This window comes from Heliangelus exortis, chromosome 29 (genome assembly GCF_036169615.1).
Source record: "Heliangelus exortis chromosome 29, bHelExo1.hap1, whole genome shotgun sequence".
NCBI classification, from domain to species: Eukaryota; Metazoa; Chordata; class Aves; order Apodiformes; family Trochilidae; genus Heliangelus; species Heliangelus exortis.
Genome location: NC_092450.1, coordinates 2,129,041 through 2,151,956, shown reverse-complemented (window position 1 = coordinate 2,151,956; position 22,916 = coordinate 2,129,041). Strand labels below are relative to the sequence as shown.

The 22,916-nt window shown below is 61.7% G+C and overlaps 1 protein-coding gene across 1 annotated transcript in view; it reads right to left on the bottom strand.

Annotated features, from left to right (window-relative positions):
• Window positions 1-19,230, bottom strand: part of ITGA3 (integrin subunit alpha 3) — a 19,563-nt gene extending 333 nt beyond the window's left edge. The window contains 20 exon segments of the mRNA XM_071728253.1: window positions 110-176; window positions 272-305; window positions 308-331; window positions 334-356; window positions 1,747-1,780; window positions 1,783-1,882; window positions 2,565-2,620; window positions 2,623-2,652; window positions 2,891-2,974; window positions 2,977-3,083; window positions 4,709-4,763; window positions 4,766-4,822; window positions 4,825-4,914; window positions 5,947-6,030; window positions 8,552-8,642; window positions 8,645-8,803; window positions 10,017-10,099; window positions 10,186-10,307; window positions 18,143-18,206; window positions 19,164-19,230. Of these exon segments, the coding sequence (XP_071584354.1) occupies window positions 110-176; window positions 272-305; window positions 308-331; window positions 334-356; window positions 1,747-1,780; window positions 1,783-1,882; window positions 2,565-2,620; window positions 2,623-2,652; window positions 2,891-2,974; window positions 2,977-3,083; window positions 4,709-4,763; window positions 4,766-4,822; window positions 4,825-4,914; window positions 5,947-6,030; window positions 8,552-8,642; window positions 8,645-8,803; window positions 10,017-10,099; window positions 10,186-10,307; window positions 18,143-18,206; window positions 19,164-19,230 (1,431 nt within the window).
• Window positions 19,231-22,916: the final 3,686 nt, after the last annotated feature.

Below are 22,916 nucleotides of genomic sequence, written 5' to 3'. Positions count from 1 at the left end.
TCGTGCACATCCACGACCATCCCGTGCTCACACACACACACGTGTGCACCCACCCCCACCTTGCGTGCACTCCCCTCCCCCGTGCACACGCGTGTGCACCCCCACTCACTGATGCTCTCCTTGTACCGGGGTCTCCTGCACTCTGCTTGTAGGAGAAGCAGACGGTGACGGTGATGCTGGGGGGGGAGGGGCACAAGGGGACAGTCAGGGGAGGGGGTGGCACCGTGGTGACCCCCCCGGGGGGGCCGTGTGTGCATGGGGGGGGTCTCACCAGGCCTGGGGGGTGCAGCGGGCAGGATCCACCTGCTGGGGGTCACTGTGAAGGTTTTGTCAAGATGTTGATGACGGGACGAGCTCTGGGCACAGATTTGAGGGGGGGGCACTTGAGTGTGTGTCCCCCCCCCCTGTATCACAGCCTCCTTCCCCCCCCCCTCCTTCTCCCTGGTGCCACCACCACGCGCCTGGTGTCACCACCGTGTCCCCAGGTGCTGGCAGGGGCAGGATGCAGCCCTGGGGGGTGGCAGGAGGGCTGTGGACCCCCCCCCCACCACCTCACCCTATGTGGGAACCCCCCTCTCACCCTATGCAGGACCCCCCCTCTCGCCCTATGCGGGGACCCCCCCCTCACCCTATTTGTGAACCCCCCTCACCCTACATGGGACCCCCTCCCTGGGACCCCCCCCCCCCCTCACCCTATGTGGGACCCCGCACCACCACCTCACCCTATGTGGGACTCCCCCCCCTCACCCTATTTGTGACCCCCCCTCCTCACCCCATGTGGGACCCCCCCTTCACCCTATGCGGGGACCCCCCCCTCACTCTATTTGCGCCCCCCCTCCCCCTCGTCCTACATGGGACCCCCCCCTCACCCTATTTGTGACCCCCCCATCACCCTATGTGGGGACTCCCCCCCCTCACCCTACGTGGGACCCCCTCCCCCTCCCGGGACCCCCCCTCACCCTACATGGAACCCCCACCCCTACCCTATTTGTGACCCCCCCCCCCCTCACCCTACACGGGACCCCCCCCTCACCCTATTTGTGACCCCCCCCCCCCCCCTCACCCTACACGGGACCCCCCCCTCACCCTATTTGTGACCCCCCCCTCACCCTACGTGGACCCCCTCCCAGGACCCCCCCCCCCCTCACCCTATGTGGGACCCCCCCCCTCACCCTATTTGTGACCCCCCCTCCTCACCCCATGTGGGACCCCCCCCTCGCCCTATGCGGGGACTCCCCCCTTGCCCTATTTGTGCCCCCCTCCCTCACCCTACATGGAACCCCCCCCCCTCGTCCTACGTGGGACCCCCCCTCACCCTATGCATGACCCCCCCCCCCTCGCCCTATGCGGGGACCCCCCCCTCACCCTATTTGTGACCCCCCCTCACCCTACGTGGAACCCCCCCCTCACCCTATGCAGGGACCCCCCCTCACCCTACGTGGGACCCCCCGCCTCACCCTATTTGTGATCCCCCCCCTCACCCTATGTGTGATCCCCCCCCCTCGCCCTATGTGGGGACCCCCCCCTCACCCTATGCAGGGACCCCCCCTCACCCTATGTGGGACCCCCCACCACCACCTCACCCTACGTGGGACCCCCCCCCTTCACCCTACGTGGAACCCCCCCCCCCTCACCCCGTGTGGGACCCCCCCTCACCCTATGTGGGGACCCCCCCCACCCTATGTGTGACCCCACCCTCACCCTATGTGTGACCCCCCCCCACCCTATTTGTGCCCCCCATCCTACCGGAGCAGGACCACCCTCTCGGCCAAGCTTCCACCAGGAGATCCGGGTAGGAATTCCCATCCACGTCCAACCCCCCACTCAGGGAGTACCCAAAAGTCTGGAGGCTGGCGGGGCCCAGCTCTGCCCCACTGATCACCTGGGGGGGCCACGGCAGATTTGGGGGGGGGGCAATGGGGGGGGCATAGGGGATGGGGGGGGGAGGTGTCCATCCATCCCCCACGGCTCAGAAATCCCCAGAGATCCGGAGATTCCAACCCCCCCATCCCAACCCCGTGGAATGGATGGAGCTGGTGTCCTGGGGAGGGGGTGCTGGGGGGGGAAAAGGTTTTGGGGGGGAAAAGGTTTGGGGGGGGAAATGTTTGGGGGGGAAAAAGTTTGGGGGGGAGAATTTGGGGGGGGAACTTGGGGGGGGGGGAACTTGGGGGGGGGAACTTGGGGGGGGGAACTTGGGGGGGGGGAACTTGGGGGGGGGGGAGCTTGGGGGGGGGAAGTTTGGGGGGGAAGCTTGGGGGGGAGAATTTGGGGGGAGAATTTGGGGGGGAGAATTTGGGGGGGAGAAGTTTGGGGGGGGAAGTTTGGGGGGGGGAAGTTTGGGGGGGGAAGTTTGGGGGGGGAAGTTTAGGGGGGAAATTTGGGGGGGAAATTCGGGGAGGGGGAAATCGGGGGGGGGGAAATCGGGGGGGGGGAAATCGGGGGGGGGGGAATGTCGGGGGGGGGGAAGTCGGGGGGGGGGAACTTGGGGGGGGATTCAGAGCCCTAGTGAGGGGTTTCTGGGGAGGGGGATGAGAGGCTCAGGGGGGTCCTGGGGGGGCCATTACCTGCCGGGGTTTGTCCAGCAGCCCCTCAGCACTGCTGTGGTAGATGTAAACCTTGCAGGTCCCTCAAAAGGAGCCCCCACAGCGATGTCTGGGGTGGGGTGGGGGGGGGGAAGAGGGGGGGGGGGGGGGAAGACCAGAGTCAGCCCCACGGGTTGGGACCCAAGCCCTCCCCCCATCCATCTCTCTCCTCCTCTTCACCCCAAACCCCCCCCCCACCCCTCCTCAAGCAGGACCCCCCCTCCCTTCCCAGACACCCCCCAACCATAAAACCAGCCTGGATGTGACCCCCCCCCCCTCTCAAAGCCCCCCCCCCCAAGGCCCCTCACCCTGGAATCCATCCTGGTTGATGTCCCCGATGGTGGCCACGGCGAAGCCAAAAGCAGAGTAACTGGGACCAGTAAGGACCAGACTGGGTGGGGCTGGAACCCCCCCACCTCATTCATGTAGACATAGACTGCCCCCCCCACCTCCTGCTTCCTCTGGAAGTAATAAGGAGCCCCCACCACCAGGTCCTGCCACCTGGGGGGGGGGGGGACACATGAGAAGGAAATTGGGGCTGGGGGCTTCACACCTTCCCCAAAAAGTGGGGGAAATCCCCCCCCAAAATGTGGGGTCCCCCCCCAAATGTAAGGATCCCCCCTTCAAGCTGTGCCCAACCTCCCCCGCAATATAAGGAACTCTCCCCCCCCCTAAAAGGTGGGGAAACCCCCCCGAAAAATTTAGGAAATACTGAATGTAGAGACCCCCCCCCTGGAAGTGTAGAAAATCCCCCTAAAACGTAGAGAACGTCCCCAAGAATGTAGAGGGCCTCCTAAAAATGTAGAGAAACCATCCCAAAACGTAGAGAATGCCCCAAAAAGTAGGGAACAATCCCAAAATGTAGAGACCCCCCCCAAAATGTAGAGAGCCCCCCCAAAATGTAGAGACCCTTCTCAAAAGGTAAAGAAACCATCCCAAAACATAGAGACCCCCCCAAATGTAGGGAAACAATCCCAAAATGTAGAGAATTCCCCCAAAATATAGAGAACTCTCCCAAAACATAATGACCCCCCCAAAATGTAGAGAACCCCCTCAAAATGTAGGGAAACCATCCCAAAATGTAGAGAAACCATCCCAAAACTTAGAGAAACCATCCCAAAACTTATAGACCCCCCCCAAATGTAGGGAAACCATCCCAAATGTAGAGAAACCATCCCAAAACTTATAGACCCCAAAAATGTAGGGAAACCATCCCAAAATGTAGAGAGCCCCCCAAAACGTAGAGACCCTTCTCAAAATGCACAGAAACCATCCCAAAACATAGAGAACCCCCCAAAACATAATGAACCCCCCCAAAATTTAGAGATCCCCCCAAAATGTAGAGAAACCATCCCAAAACTTAGAGACCCCCCCAAATGTAGGGAAACCATCCCAAAATGTAGAGAACCCCCCAAAATGTAGATCCCCTTCCCCCCAAAACCAAACCCCCCCCCATCACAGACCCCCCAGAGCCCCTGAGCCCCTGCAGGGGTTTGGGGGGGGGGGTGTTTGGGGTTTGGGGGGTGTTTGGGGGGTGTTCTGGGGTTTGCGGGGGTGCTTGGAGTTTGGGGGGGGGGGTTTGGGGTTTGGGAGGGGGGGTTTAGGGTTTCAGGGCTGTTTGGGGTTTGGGGGGGGTGTTTGGGGTTGGGGGGGTGTTTGGGGTTGGGGGGTCTTTTGGGGTTTGGGGGGGTGTTTGGGGGGTGTTTGGGGCTGGGGGGGTTTAGGGGGTGTTTGGAGTTTGGGGGGGGTGTTTGGGGTTGGGTGTTTGGGGTTCGGGGCGGGTTTAGAGGGGTGTTTAGGGGGTGTTTTGGGGTTTGGGGGGGTGTTTGGGGGGGATGTTTGGGGTTGGGGGGGGTGTTTGGGGTTGGGGGGGGTGTTTTGGGGGTGTTTTGGGGCTTGGGGGGGTTTAGGGGGTGTTTGGGTTTGGGGAGGGTGTTTGGGGTTGGGTGTTTGGGGGGGGGTGTCTGGAGTTTGGGGGGGGTGTTTGGGGTTGAGTGTTTGGGGTTGGGTGTTTGGGGTTGGGTATTTGGGGTTGGGGGGTGTTTGGGGTTCGGGGCGGGTTTAGGGGGGTGTTTAGGGGTTTGGGGGGGGCTTGGGGGCTTAGGGGGGGGGGGGGGTCCCCTCACCCATCGTTGTTGAGGTCAGCCAGGGCCAGGGCGCTGCCGAAGTAGGACCCGACCTGGGTTCGGGGAGGAGCTGGGTCCGGGTCAGGCTCTGCTGGGAGCTGCGGCTCAGCAGAACACGGCCCCCGTGTGCCGGTACCGCGGGGCTCCGCTCACCACGGTCACGGCCTCCTGCTGCAGCACCCCGCTGCCCACTGCCACCGTGTACCCTGCCCACGGCACCCACGGGTGAGGGGAGACACCCCACTACAGCCCTGCACCCCGAATTCCCTCCCCCCATATCCCAATATCCCTATATCCATCCCCCTATCCCTATATCCATCCACCATAACCCTGCACCCCAGCACCCCAAAACTCTTCCCCTCATGCCCACCCCCCAATCCATCCCCACCGTGGACCCTGCCCACGGCACCCACGGGTGAGGGGAGAGACCCCAATACAGCCCTGCACCCCAAATTCCTTCCCCTCCATCACTGCATGCCTATGTCCATCCCCCCTATACCTATATCCATCCCCCACAACCCTGCACCCAAAGCTCCTCCCCTCATGCCCTCCCCCAATCCCCACAACACCCCCCAGTGAGGGGGGGGGAAGGGGGAGACCCCCCAATACATCCCTGCACCCCAAATTCCCTCCCCTCTATCCCTATATCCCTATATCCATCCCCTCTCAATCCACTCCACCGTGTACCCTGCCCATGGCACCCCGGTGAGGGGGGAAAGAGGGAAGAACCCCCACCTGGACCCCCCTGCACCCCAAATTCCCTCCCCCTGTATCCCTATATCCATCCCCCCAGCCCTGCACCCCAAATTCCCTCCCCCATATCCCTACACCCACCCCCCAAGCTCCCTCTCAACTCCATCTCCACCGTGTCCCCCGCTACCAAATCCCCTTGGGAAAGGGGGGGGGGTCCTGGCAGGAGCCTCCCCCCATCCCCCCCAATCCCCTCCCACACCCCTGCACCCCACCTTCCCCCCACAATATCCCCCACCCCCCCCCATCGTGTCCTCTGCTGCAAACCCACCCAGTGAGGGAGGGACCAGGACAGGAACCCCCCCTAAATCCCCCCCTCCCCAAATCCCCCCCACCCCTTTTCACCCCATCACCCCCCTCCCCATTTCCCTGCTGCCAAACCCCCTGGTAAGGGGGGGACACAAACAGGGTAGGACCCTCCCTCCTCTTCACCCCAAAACCCACCCCCTACCCCAACAGGGAAGCCCCCCCACCCCGCTGCCCCCCACCTATGTAGATGTTCCCCTTTTTCTTGTTGGGGTAGGAGAAGTCGTGCAGGTCCCACATCTCCCGCTGCAGCATGTAGTCAGTACCTGCAATTTGGGGAGGGGGATTGGGGGGGTGTGAAACCCCTCACAAGGAGGGGGGAATCCCCTCCCCCCTGCAGAGCACACCCAAGGGTGCAGACGTGTGATGGGTGTGGGACACTCAAGGTGCAAAGACGTGCACAAGCGTTCTGGTGACGCCCGGGCAGGTGATGGTTGGGCTGGAGGATCCTAAAGGTCATTTGAAGGACATTGAGGGACTGGAGCATGGGCAGGGAAGGGTGAGGGAGTGGGGAAGGGGATGGAGAACATGGAGATGGGGTTGGAGGAGAAGGGGTTGGAGGAGAAGAAGGGGTTGGAGAACAAGGAGAAGGGGGTGGAGAACAAGGAGAAGGGGCTGGAGGACATGGAGAAGGGGTTGGAGAACATGGAGAAGGGGTTGGAGGACAAGGAGAAGGGGTTGGAGGACATGGAGAAGGGGTTGGAGGACATGGAGAAGGGGTTGAGGACATGGAGAAGGGTTGGAGGACATGGAGAAGGGGTGGGAGGAGATGAGAAGGGGCTGGAAAACAAGAAAGGGTTGGAGAACAATATGGGGTTGAAGAACATGGAGAAGGGCTGGAGAACAAGGAGAAGGGGTTGGAGGACATGGAGAAGGGACTGGAGGACATGGAGAAGGGGTTGGAGAACAAGGAGAAGGGGTTGGAGGACATGGAGAAGGGGTTGGAGAACAAGGAGAAGGGGTTGGAGGACAAGGAGAAGGGACTGGAGGACATGGAGAAGGGGTTGGAGGACATGGAGAAGGGACTGGAGGACATGGAGAAGGGGTTGGAGGACATGGAGAAGGGACTGGAGGACATGGAGAAGGGGCTGGAAACAAGAAGGGGTTGGAGAACAATATGGGGTTGGAGAACACAGAGAAGGGGGTGGAGAACACGGAGAAGAGGCTGGAGGATATGGAGAAGGGGCTGGAGGACATGGAGAAGGGGTTGGAGAACAAGGAGAAGGGGTTGGAGAACAAGGAGAAGGGGTTGGAGGACAAGGAGATGGGGGTGGAAAAATTCTGAAGGACCTGGAGTTGTTGAGCCCAGAGCAAAGGAGGCTGTGGGGGTGAGACCTTCTCAGGCTCTACAGCTCCAGGAAAGGATTGGACTGAGGAGAGCTCAGTCTCCTCTCCCAAGGGACAAGAGGAAATGGCCTCAAGTTGTCCAGAGGAGATTTAGGTGGGACAGCAGGGACACCAGAGGGTGTCAGGGCAGTGGTGGTGGCATCCTCCTGCCTGGAGGTGTTCAAAAATCAGTAGGACTTGGGGGACAGGGTGAACGGTTGGACAAGGTGGGGGTGGGTGGATGGTTGGACTTGATGACTTTTGAGGTGTTCAGAAATCAGGTAGGACACGGCACATGGGGGACTGGGGGGGGTTGGGTGGATGGTTGGATAAGGCAGGGGTTGATGGATGGTTGGACAAGGTGGGTTGGGTAGATGGACTTGATGGCTTTGAGGTCTTCAGAAAACCAGGTAGGACATGGCACATGGGGGACAGGGGGGTTGGGTGGATGGTTGGATAAAGTAGGGGTGGTTGGATGGGTGGGTGGATGGGGTTGGGTGAATGGTTGGACATGGGGGGGGTTGGGTGGATGGTTGGACATGGGGGGGGTTGGGTGGATGGTTGGATAAGGTGGGGGTGGTTGGATGGGTGGGTGGATGGGGTTGGGTGGATGGTTGGACATGGGGAGGGTTGGGTGGATGGTTGGACTTGTTAAGTACTTGGGAGACATGGGGGGGTTGGGTGGGTGGATGGTTGGACTTGATGGCCTTCAAGGTCTTCAGAAAATGAGGTAGGACATGGCCCTTGGGGGACAGGGGGGGTTGGGTGGATGGTTGGATGGTTGGACACGAGGGGGTTGGATGGATGGTGGGGTGGGTGGATAAGGTGGGGGTGGGTGGATGGTTGGACTCAATGCCCTTCGAGGTCTTCAGAAAATCAGGTAGGACATGGCCCTTGGGGGACAGGGGGGGTTGGGTGGACAGGTAGGTGGATGGGGGTTGGGTGGATGGTTGGACATGAGGGGGTGGGTGGATGGTTGGATAAGGTGGGGTTGGTTGGATGGTGTGGGTGGATGGGGGTTGGGTGGATGGTTGGACATGGGGGGGTTGGATGGATGGTGGGGTGGGTGGACAAGGTGGGGGGGTGTGGATGGTTGGACATGGGGGGGTTGGGTGGATGGTTGGACTCAATGCCCTTTGAGGTCTTCAGAAAATCAGGTAGGACATGGCCCTTGGGGGACAGGGGGGGTCAGGTGGGTGGGGGTTGGGTGGGTGGGAGTTGGGTGCATGGGAGTTGGGTGCATGGGAGTTGGGTGGGTGGGGGTTGGGTGCATGGATGGATAAGGTGGGGGTGGTTGGATGGGGTTGGGTGGACGGTTGGACTCGATGCCCTTCGAGGTCTTCTCCACCCTTCACCACTGCACCCTTTCCCCCCTCCAACAACCCCATTCTGTGCTCCCACTCCCCTCTGCCCCCCCCCAGACCACGTCCCCCGGGGGTGCCCCAGGCAGCTGGCACCCACCTTGCCAGTTATAGGCTCCGGGTGCCCCGAAGTAGATGATGTTGGAGGCGAATCCGGCGCTGGTGCCCATCTGGCACATTCCGGTCTCGTCTCGGTGTCGGTGTTGGAGTTGCACATCTCGTTGTGGTAGGTCTGCCACTCGTCACTCAGGTTGAGGTGGAGGTCGTTGCCCCTCACGTAGCATTTCCCCACCATCCTCCGCTGGTCCTCGTTGCCCGACCACAGCACCTTGGTGTAACGGTGGGCGCAGGCCTGGGGGGGACATCCCGCCCCTCAGCACCCCAAAAAAAAAAAAACGAGGAGGGGATCCGGCCCCCTCCTCCCCCAGGTCACCACCCCCTGGCCCATCCTGCTGGTGTTGGGGGGCCCAGAGGTGACCTGGTGTGAGGGTCTGCAGGGTCCTGCCAGCTGAGAGCTCCTGAAAGCATCTGAGATGCTCTTGAGATGCTCCCAAGATCCTGAGAGCATCCAAAATGCTACTGAAGCATCCAAGATGCTCCTGAGATGCTCCCAAGATCCTCAGAGCATCCAAGATGCTCTGAGATGCTCCCAAGATCCTCTCCCAAAACCCTGAGAGCATCCAAGATGCTCCTGAGATGTTCCTAAGGTCCTGAGAGCATCCAAGATACTCCTGAGATTCTCCCCAAACCCTGGGAGCATCCAAGATGCTCCTGAGATGCTCCCAAGATCCTGAGAGCATCCAAGATGCTCCTGAGATGCTCCCAAGGTCCTGAGAGCATCCAAAATGCTACTGAAAGCATCTAGGATGCTCCTGAGATGCTCCCAAAGTCCCAGGAGCATCCAAGCTACTCCTGAGGTGCTCCCAAGATGCTCTGGAGATTCTCCCAAAACGCTGGGAGCATCTGAGATGCTCCTGAGATGCTCCCAAGGTCCTGAGAGCATCCAAAATGCTACTGAAGCATCCAAGATGCTCCTGAGATGCTCCCAAGGTCCTGAGAGCATCCAAAATGCTACTGAAGCATCCAAGATGCTCCTGAGATGTTCCCAAGATCCTGGGAGCATCCAAGATGCTCCTGAGATGCTCCCAAGATCCTCCCCAAACCTTGAGAGCATCCAAGATACTCCTGAGATTTTACCAAGATCCTGGGAGCATCCAAGATGCTCCTGAGATTCTCCCCAAGCCCTGGAAGCACCCGAGATGCTCCCGAGATGTTCCCAAGAGCTTCAGTCCATCCCCACCAGGACACTCTCCCAGGAGAGGTGTCCATGCCCTCCCCACCCCCCCCCCTTCCCCAGGGGACAGGGAGGTGACAGTGGAGCCCCCCCAGCACCTCTGCCTGGGGACACCACGCTGGGGACACCAGCTCCATGGTGGCTTCGTGCAGGTGTGCGAGGTGCCAGCTCACTGCCAGCACCACCTCAGGAGACGGGAGGGAGGGAGGGGGGTCAAAAATCTGGGGAGGGGGGCGTGCAAAGAATTTGGGAGCAGGGGGGGGGGACTCACCAGGACCCTCCCAGCTGGCTGCCGCTGGCTGGCCACTGTCACCCCCAGCCACATGTCATCGATGATGGCTTTGTCTGGCTCACCTGGAGAGGGGACAGCGTCAGAGAGGGGACCAGGTGGGGGGTTTTTTTGGGGTGTCGGGGGGAGATTTTTGGGGTGCTCCCCTTACTCTTCAGCTCGATGTCCAGGCGCTGGCAGTCTCTGGTGGCAGCAGTGAGGGGACAGGCATAGACAGCGCCCGTCCGGGTGCCATTCACTGGCTCCTTGTCCCGGGGGGCTCCCACCAGCAGCCTGGGGAGGGGCAGCAGAGATGGGTGGGTGGGTGTGGTGGGTGCTCTGGGTGCAGAGAACCCACCCTCCCACCCCCATAACTTCATTGGTTCAACAAGGCCAAGTGCCGGGTCCTGCACTTTGGCCACAAGAACCCCATGGGGAGCTCCAGGCTGGGCACAGAGGGGCAGAAAGGGAGCTGGGAGTCTGGATTGCCAGGAAGCTGAAGAGGAAGGCAGCAGTGTGCCCAGGTGGCCAAGAAGGCCAATGGCATCCTGGGCTGGCTCAGGAACAGCGTGGCCAGCAGGTCCAGGGAAGGGATTCTGCCCCTGTGCTCAGCCTGGGGAGGCCACAGCTTGAGTCCTGTGTCCAGTTCTGGGCCCCTCAGCTCAGGAAGGAGATTGAGGTGCTGGAGCAGGTCCAGAGAAGAGCAAGGAGGCTGGGAAGGGATCCAGCACAAGTCCTGTGAGGAAGGGCTGAGGGAGCTGGGGGTGTTGAGGCTGGAGAAGAGGAGGCTCAGGGGAGACCTCATCACTCTCTCCAACTCCCTGAAAGGAGGTTGGAGCCAGGGGGGGGTTGGGCTCTTTTCCCAGGCAACTCTCAGCAAGACAAGAGGGCACAAGAGGTCTCAAGTTGTGCCAGGGGAGGTTTAGGTTGGACATTAGAAGAATTTCTTTCTGGAGAGGGTGCTCAGCCATTGGAATGGGCTGCCCAGGGAAGGGGTGGATTCTCCATCCCTGGAGATATTTCCAAAGAGCCTGGATGTGGCACTCAGTGCCATGGGCTGGGAACCACGGGGGGAGTGGATCAAGGGTTGGACTTGAGGAGCTCTGAGGTCCCTTCCAACACAGCCAGTTCTAGGATTCCAGGATTTCTGGGGACAGGGGGGTGGTGGCCAGGAGGTGACATGGTGATTCTTCAGCCAGCTGGAGCCCAGAGCTGGGGGGTATCATCAGAGGGGGAGGGGGGGTGAGGCTGAACCCCTCCAAACCCTGGATGGCCAAGCAGCTGGAAGGGCCCCCCCCAGCTGTGTAAACACCCAGCAGCCTTCCCGGGAAACCTCTGGAGCAGCAGAGAGGCCGGGACCTCCACGGGACAGCTGGGGTCTGTCCAGCTCCCTCAGCCTGCCAGGGGATGGAGGAGGAGAAAAATGAGGGAAATGAAGGAGAAAAGGACCAGGGAATGCTGGAAAAGGACCAGGGAATGGAGGAGAATAACAACCAGGGAATGGAGAAGGAGAATGAGGGATTAGAGGAGAAGAATGAGGGAATAGAGGAGGAAAAGAACCAGGGAGTGCTGGAAAAGGAGCTGGAATGAAGGGGAACAACAACCAGGGAATGGCAAGAAGAACGAGGGAATAGAGGAGGAAAAGAACAAGGGAAGAGAAGAGGAAGAGAATAAAGGAAGAGAAGAGGAGGAGAATGAAGGTGAGTGGAGGAGGAGAATGAGAAGATGGAGGAGAGAGAAGGAGCAGGAATGAAGGAGAACAATCAGGGAATGGAGAAGGAAAATGAGGGAAGAGGAGGAAAAGAACAAGGGGATAGAAGAGGAGAAGAAGGAAGGGGAGGAGGAGGAGGATGAGATGAACTGGAGGAGGAGAAGGAGCAGGGAATGGAGGAGAAGAACAACCAGGGGATTGGAGAAGGAGAACGAGGGAATAGAGGAGGAGAAGAACAGGATAGAAGGATAGAAGATAGAAGGATAGAAGAGGAGAAGAAGGAAGGGAGGAGGAAGGAGGATGAGAAGATGGAGGAGGAGAAGGAGCAGGGAATGGAGGAGAAGAACAACCAGGGGATGGAGAAGGAGAAACGAGGGAAAAGAACAAGGGAAGAGAAGAGAAGGAGAATAAGAAGATGGAGGAGGAGAAGGAGCAGGGAATGGAGGAGAACAACCAGGGATGCTGAGGAAGCCCCAGGAGATGCTGGAGCAGGGCCAGGTGCCCAGCACAGATACCCCAGGGACACACGTGCATCCTTCTTCCCAGGAAGGATCCAGCCTTGCCTCCCCCACCCCCTCTCGGGTCACCGTGTCCTTCTGGGGGTGACTCAGGTCCCTGGGGGGGGGGCAGGGACATCCCAGCTGAGTGACAGCAGTGCCACACGGCTGGGGGGACAGCAGCACCCCATGGGGCTTTAGGGTGACACCAAAGGGGACCCCAGCACCCACCTGAGCACACCCCCCCCTAAAAAAAAAAAAAAAAAAGGGGGACAATGTGGGGGGGACCTCAGGGTGGGCTGGGGGGTGTCAGGAGGACCCCAAGTGGCAGGGGGGGTGCGGAAGGACCAACCTTTCCGCTGGGAAGTCCTTGGGCACGGCGGGGACAATGGAGTGGAGGAGTCACGGGGACATCGTGCCAGCAGAGGAAGTGTGTGTGTGTGTGTGTGTGAGTGTGTGAGAGTGTGTGAGTGTGTGTGAGTGTGTGTGAGTGTGTGTGAGTGTGTGTGAGTGTGTGTGAGTGTGTGTGAGTGTGTGAGTGAGTGTGAGTTGGTGAGTGTGAGTGAGTGTGAGTGAGTGTGTGAGTGTGAGTGTGTGAGTGTGTGTGTGTGTGAGAGTGTGAGTGTGTGTGAGAGTGTGTGTGTGAGTGTGTGTGTGCGAGAGTGTGTGCGAGAGTGTGTGCGAGAGTGTGTGCGAGTGTGTGTGCGAGTGTGTGTGCGAGTGTGTGTGCGAGTGTGTGTGAGCGTGAGCGTGCTGTGAGCGTGAGAGTGAGTGTGAGAGTGTGAGAGTGTGTGTGAGAGTGAGAGAGTGAGTGTGAGAGTGAGTGTGAGAGTGAGTGTGAGAGTGAGTGTGAGAGTGTGAGAGTGTGTGAGAGTGAGAGAGTGTGAGAGTGTGAGAGTGTGAGAGTGTGAGAGTGAGAGTGTGAGCGTGTGTCCCCGTGTCACACCCCCCTCCTCCTCTCCCAAAAGGACAAAAACTGGGGACACCACATCCCCCCCACAAGACGCCCGGGGAGCTGCTGCACCCCTGAAACCTCCCTGGGGTAAGGAGCTGGTGAGGTCTCAGCCAGCCTGGAGGGGAGGGGACAAGGACAACCCCAGCTCCTCGTTGTGTGTCCCCCCCCCCCCACCTTGGTTGTCCTCATCCTCCGTGTCCCCCCCCCACCTTGGTTGTCCTCATCCTCCGTGTCCCCCCCCCCACCTTGGTTGTCCTCATCCTCCTGCTCTGCCCCGGGGCAGGAATTTTGGGGATGTTGAGGAAGAAGCCAGGCAGGTCCAGGCAGGGCTGGGTTGGGTGACTCAAAGCTCAAACACAGGAGGAATGTGGGGCCCCCAGGCAGCCCCCGCCCGGGCACGGCATGGAAGGGGGGGGTGGCCCCCCCCCCAGATGATGGGCACATGGCTGAGTCAGCCCTGATGCTGCAGGTTTTGGGTTTTTTGTTTTTTTTTTGGGGGGGGGTGGGAAGTCAGAATTGCTCAGCCCCTGAGAAACCTCTCAGGAATAAGGGGGATAATGGGGGGGTGGGGGGGGGGGGTGGTCCCCCCTTTTCCCCATTTTAGACTGGGGTCTGCAGCCTCCCCACCCCCCCCAAAAAAAAAAAAAATGAAAAAAAACCCAGCACCCACTAGATGAGGAGATGGAGAAGGGGGTTGATGTCTCTTGATTTTGTCCAACCTGGTACAAAAGAATCTGAAACTCCCCCCCCCCTTCCCCAATTTCCCTCCCCTTTAATCCCCCCCCCAGGATATTTGAGGGACATGGGGGGGGGACAAGGGGCACTATTGTCCCCACTTATCTAAAGGGGAAATGACTCAGGGCAGCCACGCTGTGACTCAGGGCTGAAGGGAGAAGAAATCAGGGGGGGTCCTGCTCCCCACCCAACCCCCCCCAGCCCTGGGGGTGATGCCCCCCCCCCTCCTTCCATCAGTGCAGCTCCTGGGGACAAGGACACCCAGATGGCCCTTGCTGGGTGCTGCCACCATTTGCCCCCAGCCCCCCCTGGGTGGTCCTGCAATGGCCAGACCCCCCCCCTCCAAACAAATCCATTCCTGACCCCCCCCTTTGGTGACTGCGCCCCCCAAGTCCCAGTTGGGGAGGGGGGCGGGGGGGGGCAGATCCAAGCCAAGCAGCTCCAGTGCCTCCAGCCAAGACTTCCCAGCAAGCAGCCCACCCATTGGCTCTGCTCCTGAGGGGGGTCCAAGGGGGGCTTCTGACCCTCACCCCCAAGAGCAAGTGGGGGGAAGGGTGCCTCCCACCCAATGTTGCCACCTGGACCCCTGCTTGAAAGCCTGGAGTTGGGATGCTGGGGCTCCCATCTTGGGGAGACTGGGACCAGTTTGGGGCCCTGGTCCACACAGAGTGGGGGGGCAAGGGAGGGGAGGGGGGTGAGGGCAGTGGGGGGGGGCTCAGCCCAGGCCCCTGAGCTGGGACAGCCAGAGCAGAGGGACAGAAGGACAGACAAACAGCAGGGAGAGGGGGAGGTTGGGAAGGGAGGGAGGGATGCAGGAATGTGAGGGCCGTGCCCCCTCCTAACCCGCCCGGGTTACACGGGGGGGGGGTCCGGGTGCTGGCCAAGGCAGGGGGGTGGGTGGGGGGTACCCCCAGGGTGGAGGGGATGGGATGGGGATGGAGAAAGAGGCTCAGCCGGGCCAGGGGAGTGAGGGATGTGCGCAGGGGGGGCTGTGATGGGAAGGGGGGGCACAGCCCCCTCCCCAGGGTGGGGAGCAGCTGGGCAGTGAGTGTGGCTCCTCATCCATCTCTTGACAGACTGGAGGGGGGCAGAGTGCCAAGATGCAGGGCAGGGAAAAGTGGGCAGAAGTACGGGAAGGGGGGGGGGGGGGGGGGCTCTGGCACAGCCCCCACCCTGCTCCACTCCATCCGGGCCACAGGGGACCCTCCCCCCAGATCTCCTCCCCCATCCCAGGGCTGGAAGATGCTCCAGGTTTGAACATCTCACCCCAAAACACCCCCCACCCCCCCCCAAACCTCAAGCAGGCAACTGAGGGGTGTTCCCAGCATAGCCCACCCCCAGGGCCCCCCTGGCCAGCCCCAAACCCCAGTACAGTGGTGGTGTGGGGAGGGGGGGGGTTGCAATGATCCCACCCTGGGGAGCCCTGAGAAGGGAAATTGGGTGATATTGGGGGGGGGGGGGGGAGAGGCTAAAAAGGGAGGTGGCAGAGGGGGGAGATCTCAAAGCAGGACGAATGGATGGACAGACAGACAGACAGAGGGACAGATGACCCCCTGGATGCCCCCCCTGATGTCAGCCCCACCACATCCGTCCCCCCTCTGCCTGCCAAGGAGCTGCAGCCCCGCAGGACCCCGGTGGCCCCCGGCCAAGGATTTGGGGGGGGGCAGGGGGGGGAGCATGGCCAGGAGGGGCTCTGGCCATCAACAACAACAGGAAAAAAAACCACCAGGCAGGGGGGAGGGAAAAGTTGGGAACTGAGCCACCCACTGCCGGCCCCACTCTGCCCCCCTGCCAGCTGGGACCACCAAGGACCCCATGCAGCAGCCACACACACAGGAGGGAAACTGAGGCAGCCAGAAGGCTGCTGGCAGATGTGGGTGCTGCTGGCAGATGTGGGTGCTGCTGCTCTCCCCCCCACTCCCCAGCACACACTGGGCTTTCAGCGCTGTGCTCAGTTTCCCCATAGCATCCAGAGCCCATCCAGACCCACATGGGTGGGATTCTCTTGGCACCAGCTGAGCCCACAGGTCAAAACCATCTCCCCCCCCTCCTTCCACCTCAATCCAAGCCCCGAGGGAGGGGCCGGACCCGGCAGAGGCATCTGAAGGAGTTTCCTAATCCCCGGGTGCCGATAACCCCGCAGCTCCTTCACCTGGCTGGGGAGGAGCGAGCAAACAAACCTTTGCTTGGGCACAGCTCCGGGACGTGAAAAAAACACGACGAGGGTGGAGGCCGGAGGGGGGGGGAAGAGGGGGGTGATGAACATGCACACACAATCCGGAGTCACACCAGACTCCGGAGCCAGCACCCACCCCGGAGCATCCCTCTCCTCTCACCCCACCCCTCCAGCTGCATCATCATCATCATCATCACCACCACCTTCAGCTGAGGTCAAGCATTGAGCTGCCCCTCCCCCCCCCCCAACACCAAAAAATAATAATAATAAAAAGCACCAGGACACCTCCCCGTCGGGGACATGGTGCAGGAAGTGTCCCTTTCCTGTCCCCACCCCTCCACCTGTGAGCAAAGGGCAGGGGAACCTCCAGACTGGGTTCACCCCCACGCTGCTGCAGCCCAGCTCGGGGCTGGGGTGGCCGAGGGGGGTGTGTACACACACGCATGCACACACACGCATGCACACACGCTTGTGCCTGTACCACCTCCACCCACAACACCCCACCCGGGGCTGCTGCCCTCCCCCCCCCCCCCCCCCCCCCTCCCAAGGCCCCGGGGTGGACACCCCCCCCATGGCCCCTCATCAGGGTCCCCTGTGCCCCCCACCCCCTCTCCCAGGCAACCGAGGGGTTCCTGGGTTGGGGGTTCAGACCCCCCCCCTGGGGTGGGGGCTTCAGAGCTCCAGGAGGAACGTGGAGCCTCATGCTCAGACATGCGTGGGACACGGCCCACGATGGAGGGGGGGGTGGGGTGGGGGGATGTCATAAATGTGGGCCAGAGCCCCCCCCAAAGCCATGGCCACCACCATCTCAGGGGGACACAAAGCCATCTGTCCCAGTCCCCGACCCTGGTGGCCCCCAACCCATTGCTCCGATGCCACCAGAGCCAAGGGAATGGATGAGAGCTGGAGGGGGGTGGGGGGGGTCCCTGGGGTGCTGGGCTGGCTCCCACACCCCCGAGGGGGAAGCAGCTTCACTCCCCTCCTGGCCAGGAGCAACAAGAAGACATCCCACGGTGGGGCCAGCGGCCAAAATCCATCTCTGGAATGTGGAGCAGCACATGCCTCCTGCAGCAGCTGCCACCGGTCCTCATGGAAGGAGGGCGGGGGGGGAGGCGGGATGGGAACCCTGGGGGTCTCCAAAGGGAACCCCCCCACAAGCAGGAGTCCCACGGGTGAGGATGAGCCAGCCCAAACTTGTGCCCTGGGGAGAGGAAAACCCAAGCCCATCCCTTTCCCCACGCAACTCGCACCTCCGGGGCAAGAGAGAGCCCGGGATGATGCCCAGGAAAAGGGGGGGGGGAATGGGGGGCAACAATGGGAGGCGGAGGGGGGGGACGGTGAGGGTCAGCGATGGGATGGCACGGGGAATGAGCCGGCTGAAAAGGGGGTTTTTGTTGGGGCTGGCAGCAGGAATTACAGCTCAACAGGTTCCCCCCCAGCTCCCCCCGAGCCTCGCCAGGAGCTGAGGGGACACACACACATGTCGCAGCCCCCGGGGGGTATCCAGCCCGGACTCGCCCCCCCAAGGGGGGGTATCCCCTCCCCCCCCCCCCCCCCTTCCCGAGGTCCGCCAGGGGCTGTGGCCACCGGTGCTGCTGTCCCAGCGTGTCCCCGCAGTGCCACCAGCCCTGTCTGTGTCACCGGGGGTCCTGCTCGGGGACCCCACAATGGGGATAAGGGGAGGGGGGAGCCGCCGGGTCAGGATGAGAAGGGGTGCGAAGCACAAGCCACGAGCAGGGGGGTAAACGCCCGTTTTACAGCAATTATCCAATTCTTCTGCTGGGAAGGGGGGGTCTGGGGTAAGAAAGACCCCTCCCAAGACAGCCCTCTACCTTCCAGCACCCAAACACCCCTCCCCCTGCACCCAAGCCCCACCACCCACTCCGGGTGTATCCCTACCCCTACGGCAGCAGAACCTTTGCCCCCTCGGGACCCCCACTCCATTAGGACCCTCCCATCCCCCGGAACTCCCTAATCCAAGCCCACTGGGACCCCTCCCCACAGTGAGACCCCCAATCCTCCCCCTTTATTGCCCCAGGCCCCCCCCTCACTCACAGGCAGCGCTCCCCTTCTCTGTTTGCCGGTGCAGAGCTACGGAGAAGCCGAAGAACCCGCGGGGGGTTTCACCTTCCTTTAGCACCGGGAACAAACGATCCAGGTTAAAAGCGGCGGTCACCTTCAAAAGAACCGGGAACAACCCCGGGAGGAGGAGGAGCAGCAACCGGTTGCTCCTCGCCATAGCCCCGGTACCGGAGGTACCGGAGAAACCGGAGCCGGAGCGCCAGGACCGCGCCCCACCGGGGCCGGTGCGCTGCGGGGCGGGGGCGGACCTGGGGTGGGGGGGGTGCGCCCTTCCGGGCACTCCCCTTAAAGCAGCAGTGCATACATACACCTCCCCCCCACCTCCCCCTTCCTAAGAGCCCCCCCTCTCCCTCCCCAATTCACCCCTCCCACCGGGCACCTGCGGGGAGGGGAAGGGGCCGCCCCGCGCGTGCGCAAGGGGGGAGGCGGGGCTACACCTGCGCACGCAGCGACCCCCCCAAAAAAAACAACACCCCCCCCTTATAACCCCACTTCCCCCCCTATAACCCCAAACAACCTCCAGGTGGCTGGGGACGTACGTGCATTGCCGCCCCCCCGCACCCTGCGTTGTCCCATAGGGTACGCAGGCACCCCCCGCACCCCCCCCCACCTCACCTCCCCAAACCTTGGAGTTCCGGGATGGGACCCCCGGGATGGGACCCCCCACCTCGCCCCACCGTGATGGACCTGTTGGGTTAGGACCCCCCAGGATGGGACCTCCCAGGATCAGCCCCACCCCCCTGTAGATGAGGCCCCCAGGGATGGGACCCCCCAGGATCAGCCCCCCCTCCCCGATGGGACGGGACCCCCTGCAACGGGGGGACGCTCAAGTTAGGACCCCCCAGGGATGGGCTCAGCCCCCGTTGTGCCCCGCTGGGAGGTCGGAGCTGCCGGGACGGGAGACAATCCCCGCCCCCCCCTACGCCCCCCCCCCCACCCCCCCTGGCGTCTGCCCGCCCGGGAACGCGGGGAATGCCGGCCGTCTGCCCGGTACCGGCTGCCTTGGGCTCGCTGCCCGGTACCGGTTCCCCGTGACTTCCTTCTCGGTACCGGCTCCTCATGGCTCCATGCCTGATACCGGATTCCCTGGGCTCGCTGCCCAGTCCCGGCTCCCCATGGCATCCTTCCCGGTACCGGCTCCCCATGGCAGCCCTCCCCGGTACCGGTTCCCCTGTGCCCCTGCCCGGTACCGTCTCCCCTAATCTCGCTGCCCTGTACCGTCTCCTGGGGTCTCCCTGCCCGGTACCGGCTCAGGGACCCCCCCGCCCCGATGGGTGCTGAGGGCTGTGGCACCCAGGGGTGGCTACGAGGATCGGGGGGGTCCCCAGGGGACTGGGAGTGGGAGGGGGGCACGGACGGACAGACCACCCCCCCCCCCCCACCTCCCCAAGGACCTGGCCGGGGGGCAGGGGGTTAAGGCCGAACCCCCATAGCCCGACCTTTGGGGGGCAGCCCCCCCACATGGGGACAGGGACACCCCGCTGTCCTTGGGGACAGCCGCAGCACCGCCACTTCCCTTCTGGGGAGGTGACACCGGTGGCTCCGGGTGTCCCCAGGTCACGTTCCCCAACCCCGGCGAAGGTCACCGGGAGCCATCGTACTGCTCCCCCCCGCCCCTCCCCGCGTGGCAGGAACACCGTGGGTGGGGGTAACACCCCCCTGCTGGGTGGGGGGGGCTGCAGGATGTCCTGTGTCACACCCCCGATGTCCCCGCTCCCCTGCACAGCTCGCGTGTCGCACAATGTCACTGGAAAGAGTGACCGCAGCGGGGACAGTCCCAGCCCTGCATGGCTCTGTCACCAGACCCGTCCCTCGTCCCCTGTCCCCCATCCTCTGTCCCCCACTCCCTGTCCCCATGTCCCCAAGCGAGGGCTGGGCCCGATCCCGGCTCGGGGCACCCCAAACACCCCCCCCGCACCCCTCGGGTTTTCCCTCTGGCAGGTGACAAAGCATGGGACCAAAAACCCTGGCAGGGTGGCCAGGTCCCCTCCCCTGACTTGGGGACATTTTGGGGTGCAGTGGGTCCCTCTCTCTGCCCAGAGTTTCAGGGGGGTCACCCTGGGGTGGTGGCTGCCACCCAGGAGCACCCAGGGACTTGGGGGGGGGGAGCAGCACCCCGGGAAGGGTGGTTGCACCCGAAGAAAGGTGTTTGCACCCAAATGGGGGGTGTTTGCACCCAAAAGGGGGTGTATGCACCCAACGAGGGGGGTGGCACCACCCCGGGGGGGGGCGGGGGTGTCATTATCCAAAAAGGCCACGAGATGGCGGCGTCCGCCCAAGGATGCTGCGAGGAGTGGGGGCAATGCGCTGGGTGTCCCCCCCCGGCACCCCCATTCCACGCACCCCTCCCTCACTGTTGCACAGAGGGGGGGGACACAGGAAGGGACCCCCGTGGGTACCGCTGGGCTGGGGGGGGGCGGGGGGAGTTTCCAAGAAGGGCATCTGGGGGTTACCCCCTCCTCCCCCAGCATTATGGGGACTAAAGGGGGGGGGCTCTCCCAGCTTTTTGGGGGACGGGGAGGGGGGATGGGTTGTGGTCAGTTCTGCCACCCCTACATGCACCCACCCACAGGGACCCCCCCTTTTCTCCAGGTGCCCCAGTACAGCCCCTTCTGCCACCCCCACTGTCCCAGTTCCCCCAAACTGGACCCAGTACTTCCCTTCTCCTCCTTGAACCACCCCCCCCATCCTCCCTCCGGGTTTTTGGGGCTTCAGCAAGCGCCAACCTGGCCGAGAAGCCTCAGGCAGCCGGAGGCACCAGTGCCTCCCAGTCTTAAACTGGTTCAGGACTGCACAGACCTGCTCCCTCTTTGCTCCCCAGCCGCCTGCCCCGGCCTCCAGCTCTCCAACCGGCTTTTCCTGCTGGAGAAACCCTGTCCCAGAAGGAACCAACCCTGGTGACAGTCCGGCTGGAGGGACAGCCAGGCCGGGGGGGGACCCAGGGATGTCCCAGAGGCTCCACTGGGACCTTGGGAAACCTCCCCAGGGAGGCCCCTGCCGAGCTCTAAGCAGGACAGGCGGCAGGGCTGGGCTTGTCCCAGACGTTTCTGTCCCCTCTGAATTAATTCCTCAAATCTCAAATTACATTTCCCATGCAGGGAGGAGATTCTGGGCCTCCACACACGGCTTCTGGGTCGCCCTCCCTCCTCCTGCTTTGGCCCAGTTGCTTCCCTCTGAACTCATCTTGAGTTCTACTTATTTGTAGTTCTATTCCTAATGGGAATTCCAGTTTCTTCCGTTCCGATTCCTGGTTTTAGTTCTTATTCCTATTCCTCCTATTTCTGATTCTTATTTCTATTTCTACGATTCCTAGTTCTAATTCTTATTTTAATTCCTCTTTCAATTTCTTATTCCCTTCCTGAGTTCCAATTCCATTTTTTATTTCTCTCATTCCTATTCCTATTCCTATTCCTATTCCTATTCCTATACATATTTCTATTCTTATTCCTCTCTTACTCCTACTCCCTTCTTCCTCTTTCCATTCCGTTTACATTTTAAACCATTTCCCCCTCTTACCTGACCCCAGCGGTGGTGGCAGCGCCGGGACTCGAACCCGTGACTCCGGGGTGGCTCAATGCCCGCTGGGGCCACCAGGTGGCGACATCGCACCGCAGGGGACCCTCCTTGGGATGGGGGGACGGCAAAGGGACACTCGGGAGGGGGGGACAGGGAAGGACACGAGGCGAAAAGCCCCGACCAGGCTTAACGCGGAGGGGAAGGGGAAGCCCCTCCAGCCCCTCTCAGGGGTAAAAGTCCGACAGAAGAGGCAGAGACCCCCCCCCAATCCAAAGCATCCCCCTCGCAAAGTTCCCCCCCCCCCCGGTGCTGGGTGGAGAGGGTGGTTGGGGACAGACTGGGAGGTGGCAGGGGCTGGCATGGGACCCCGGGCTGGGGGACACTGCTGGGGGCTTTTAGGGTGGGGGGGCTCCCATCCTGAGTGGGGGTGGGAGAGGGGGATAGAGTCCTGGAGGGGGTGGTGGGTGTGTGTCCCCAGAATCGAGGCTTGTCACCCCCCCTGAGGTCCCCACAGGGCGGGGTGCAACTTTTGGGGCAACTTTTGGGGTACCTGAGGTTCCCCCCTGCTCCATGGGGGCGGGGAACAATACCTTGGGGATGACATTGAGCTGGGAGACACTGGTGATTACTGGGAGGAGCTGTGGAAGGGTCTGAAACATCCCCCCAGCCCCAAGCCTGTCTCCATCCTCCTCCTTAACCTTTCCTCCCCCAATAAACCCTCCAACCCCCCCCCCCCAGCACTAAGAGTCCTGGTGGGGGTGACCAAAAGTGTCCCCCTGCGAGTAACACAGTGTCCCCAGAGTCCTGCAGCCAGCAGCCTGCACTCTTTATGTCTCCTTTCTCCCTCCTTCAGCCACTCTTTTGTTATTTCTTGAGAGAAGGAAAGGAGGGAAGGGGGGGGGGGGAGAAGAAGAGAGAAAAAAATGGAGGGAGAAAAAAAAAAGAGGGGGGGAGGAAAGAAAATGAAGGGGGAAAAAAAGGGGGGAAAAAAGAGGGGGAAAAAGGAGGGGGAAAAAAGGAGGGGAGAAAAAAAGAGGGAAAATAAAGAGGGGGGGAAAAACGAAGGGGGAAAAAAGAGGGGAAAAAAAGAAAATGAAGGGGGAAAAAAAGAGGGGGAAAAAAGGAGGGAAAAAAAAGGAGGGAAAAAAAAAAAAAAAGAGGGGGGGGGGAGGAAATAAAAAGAGAAACACACACACAGGGAGAGGAGGCAGGAGCCTGTTTTGCCTCCCAG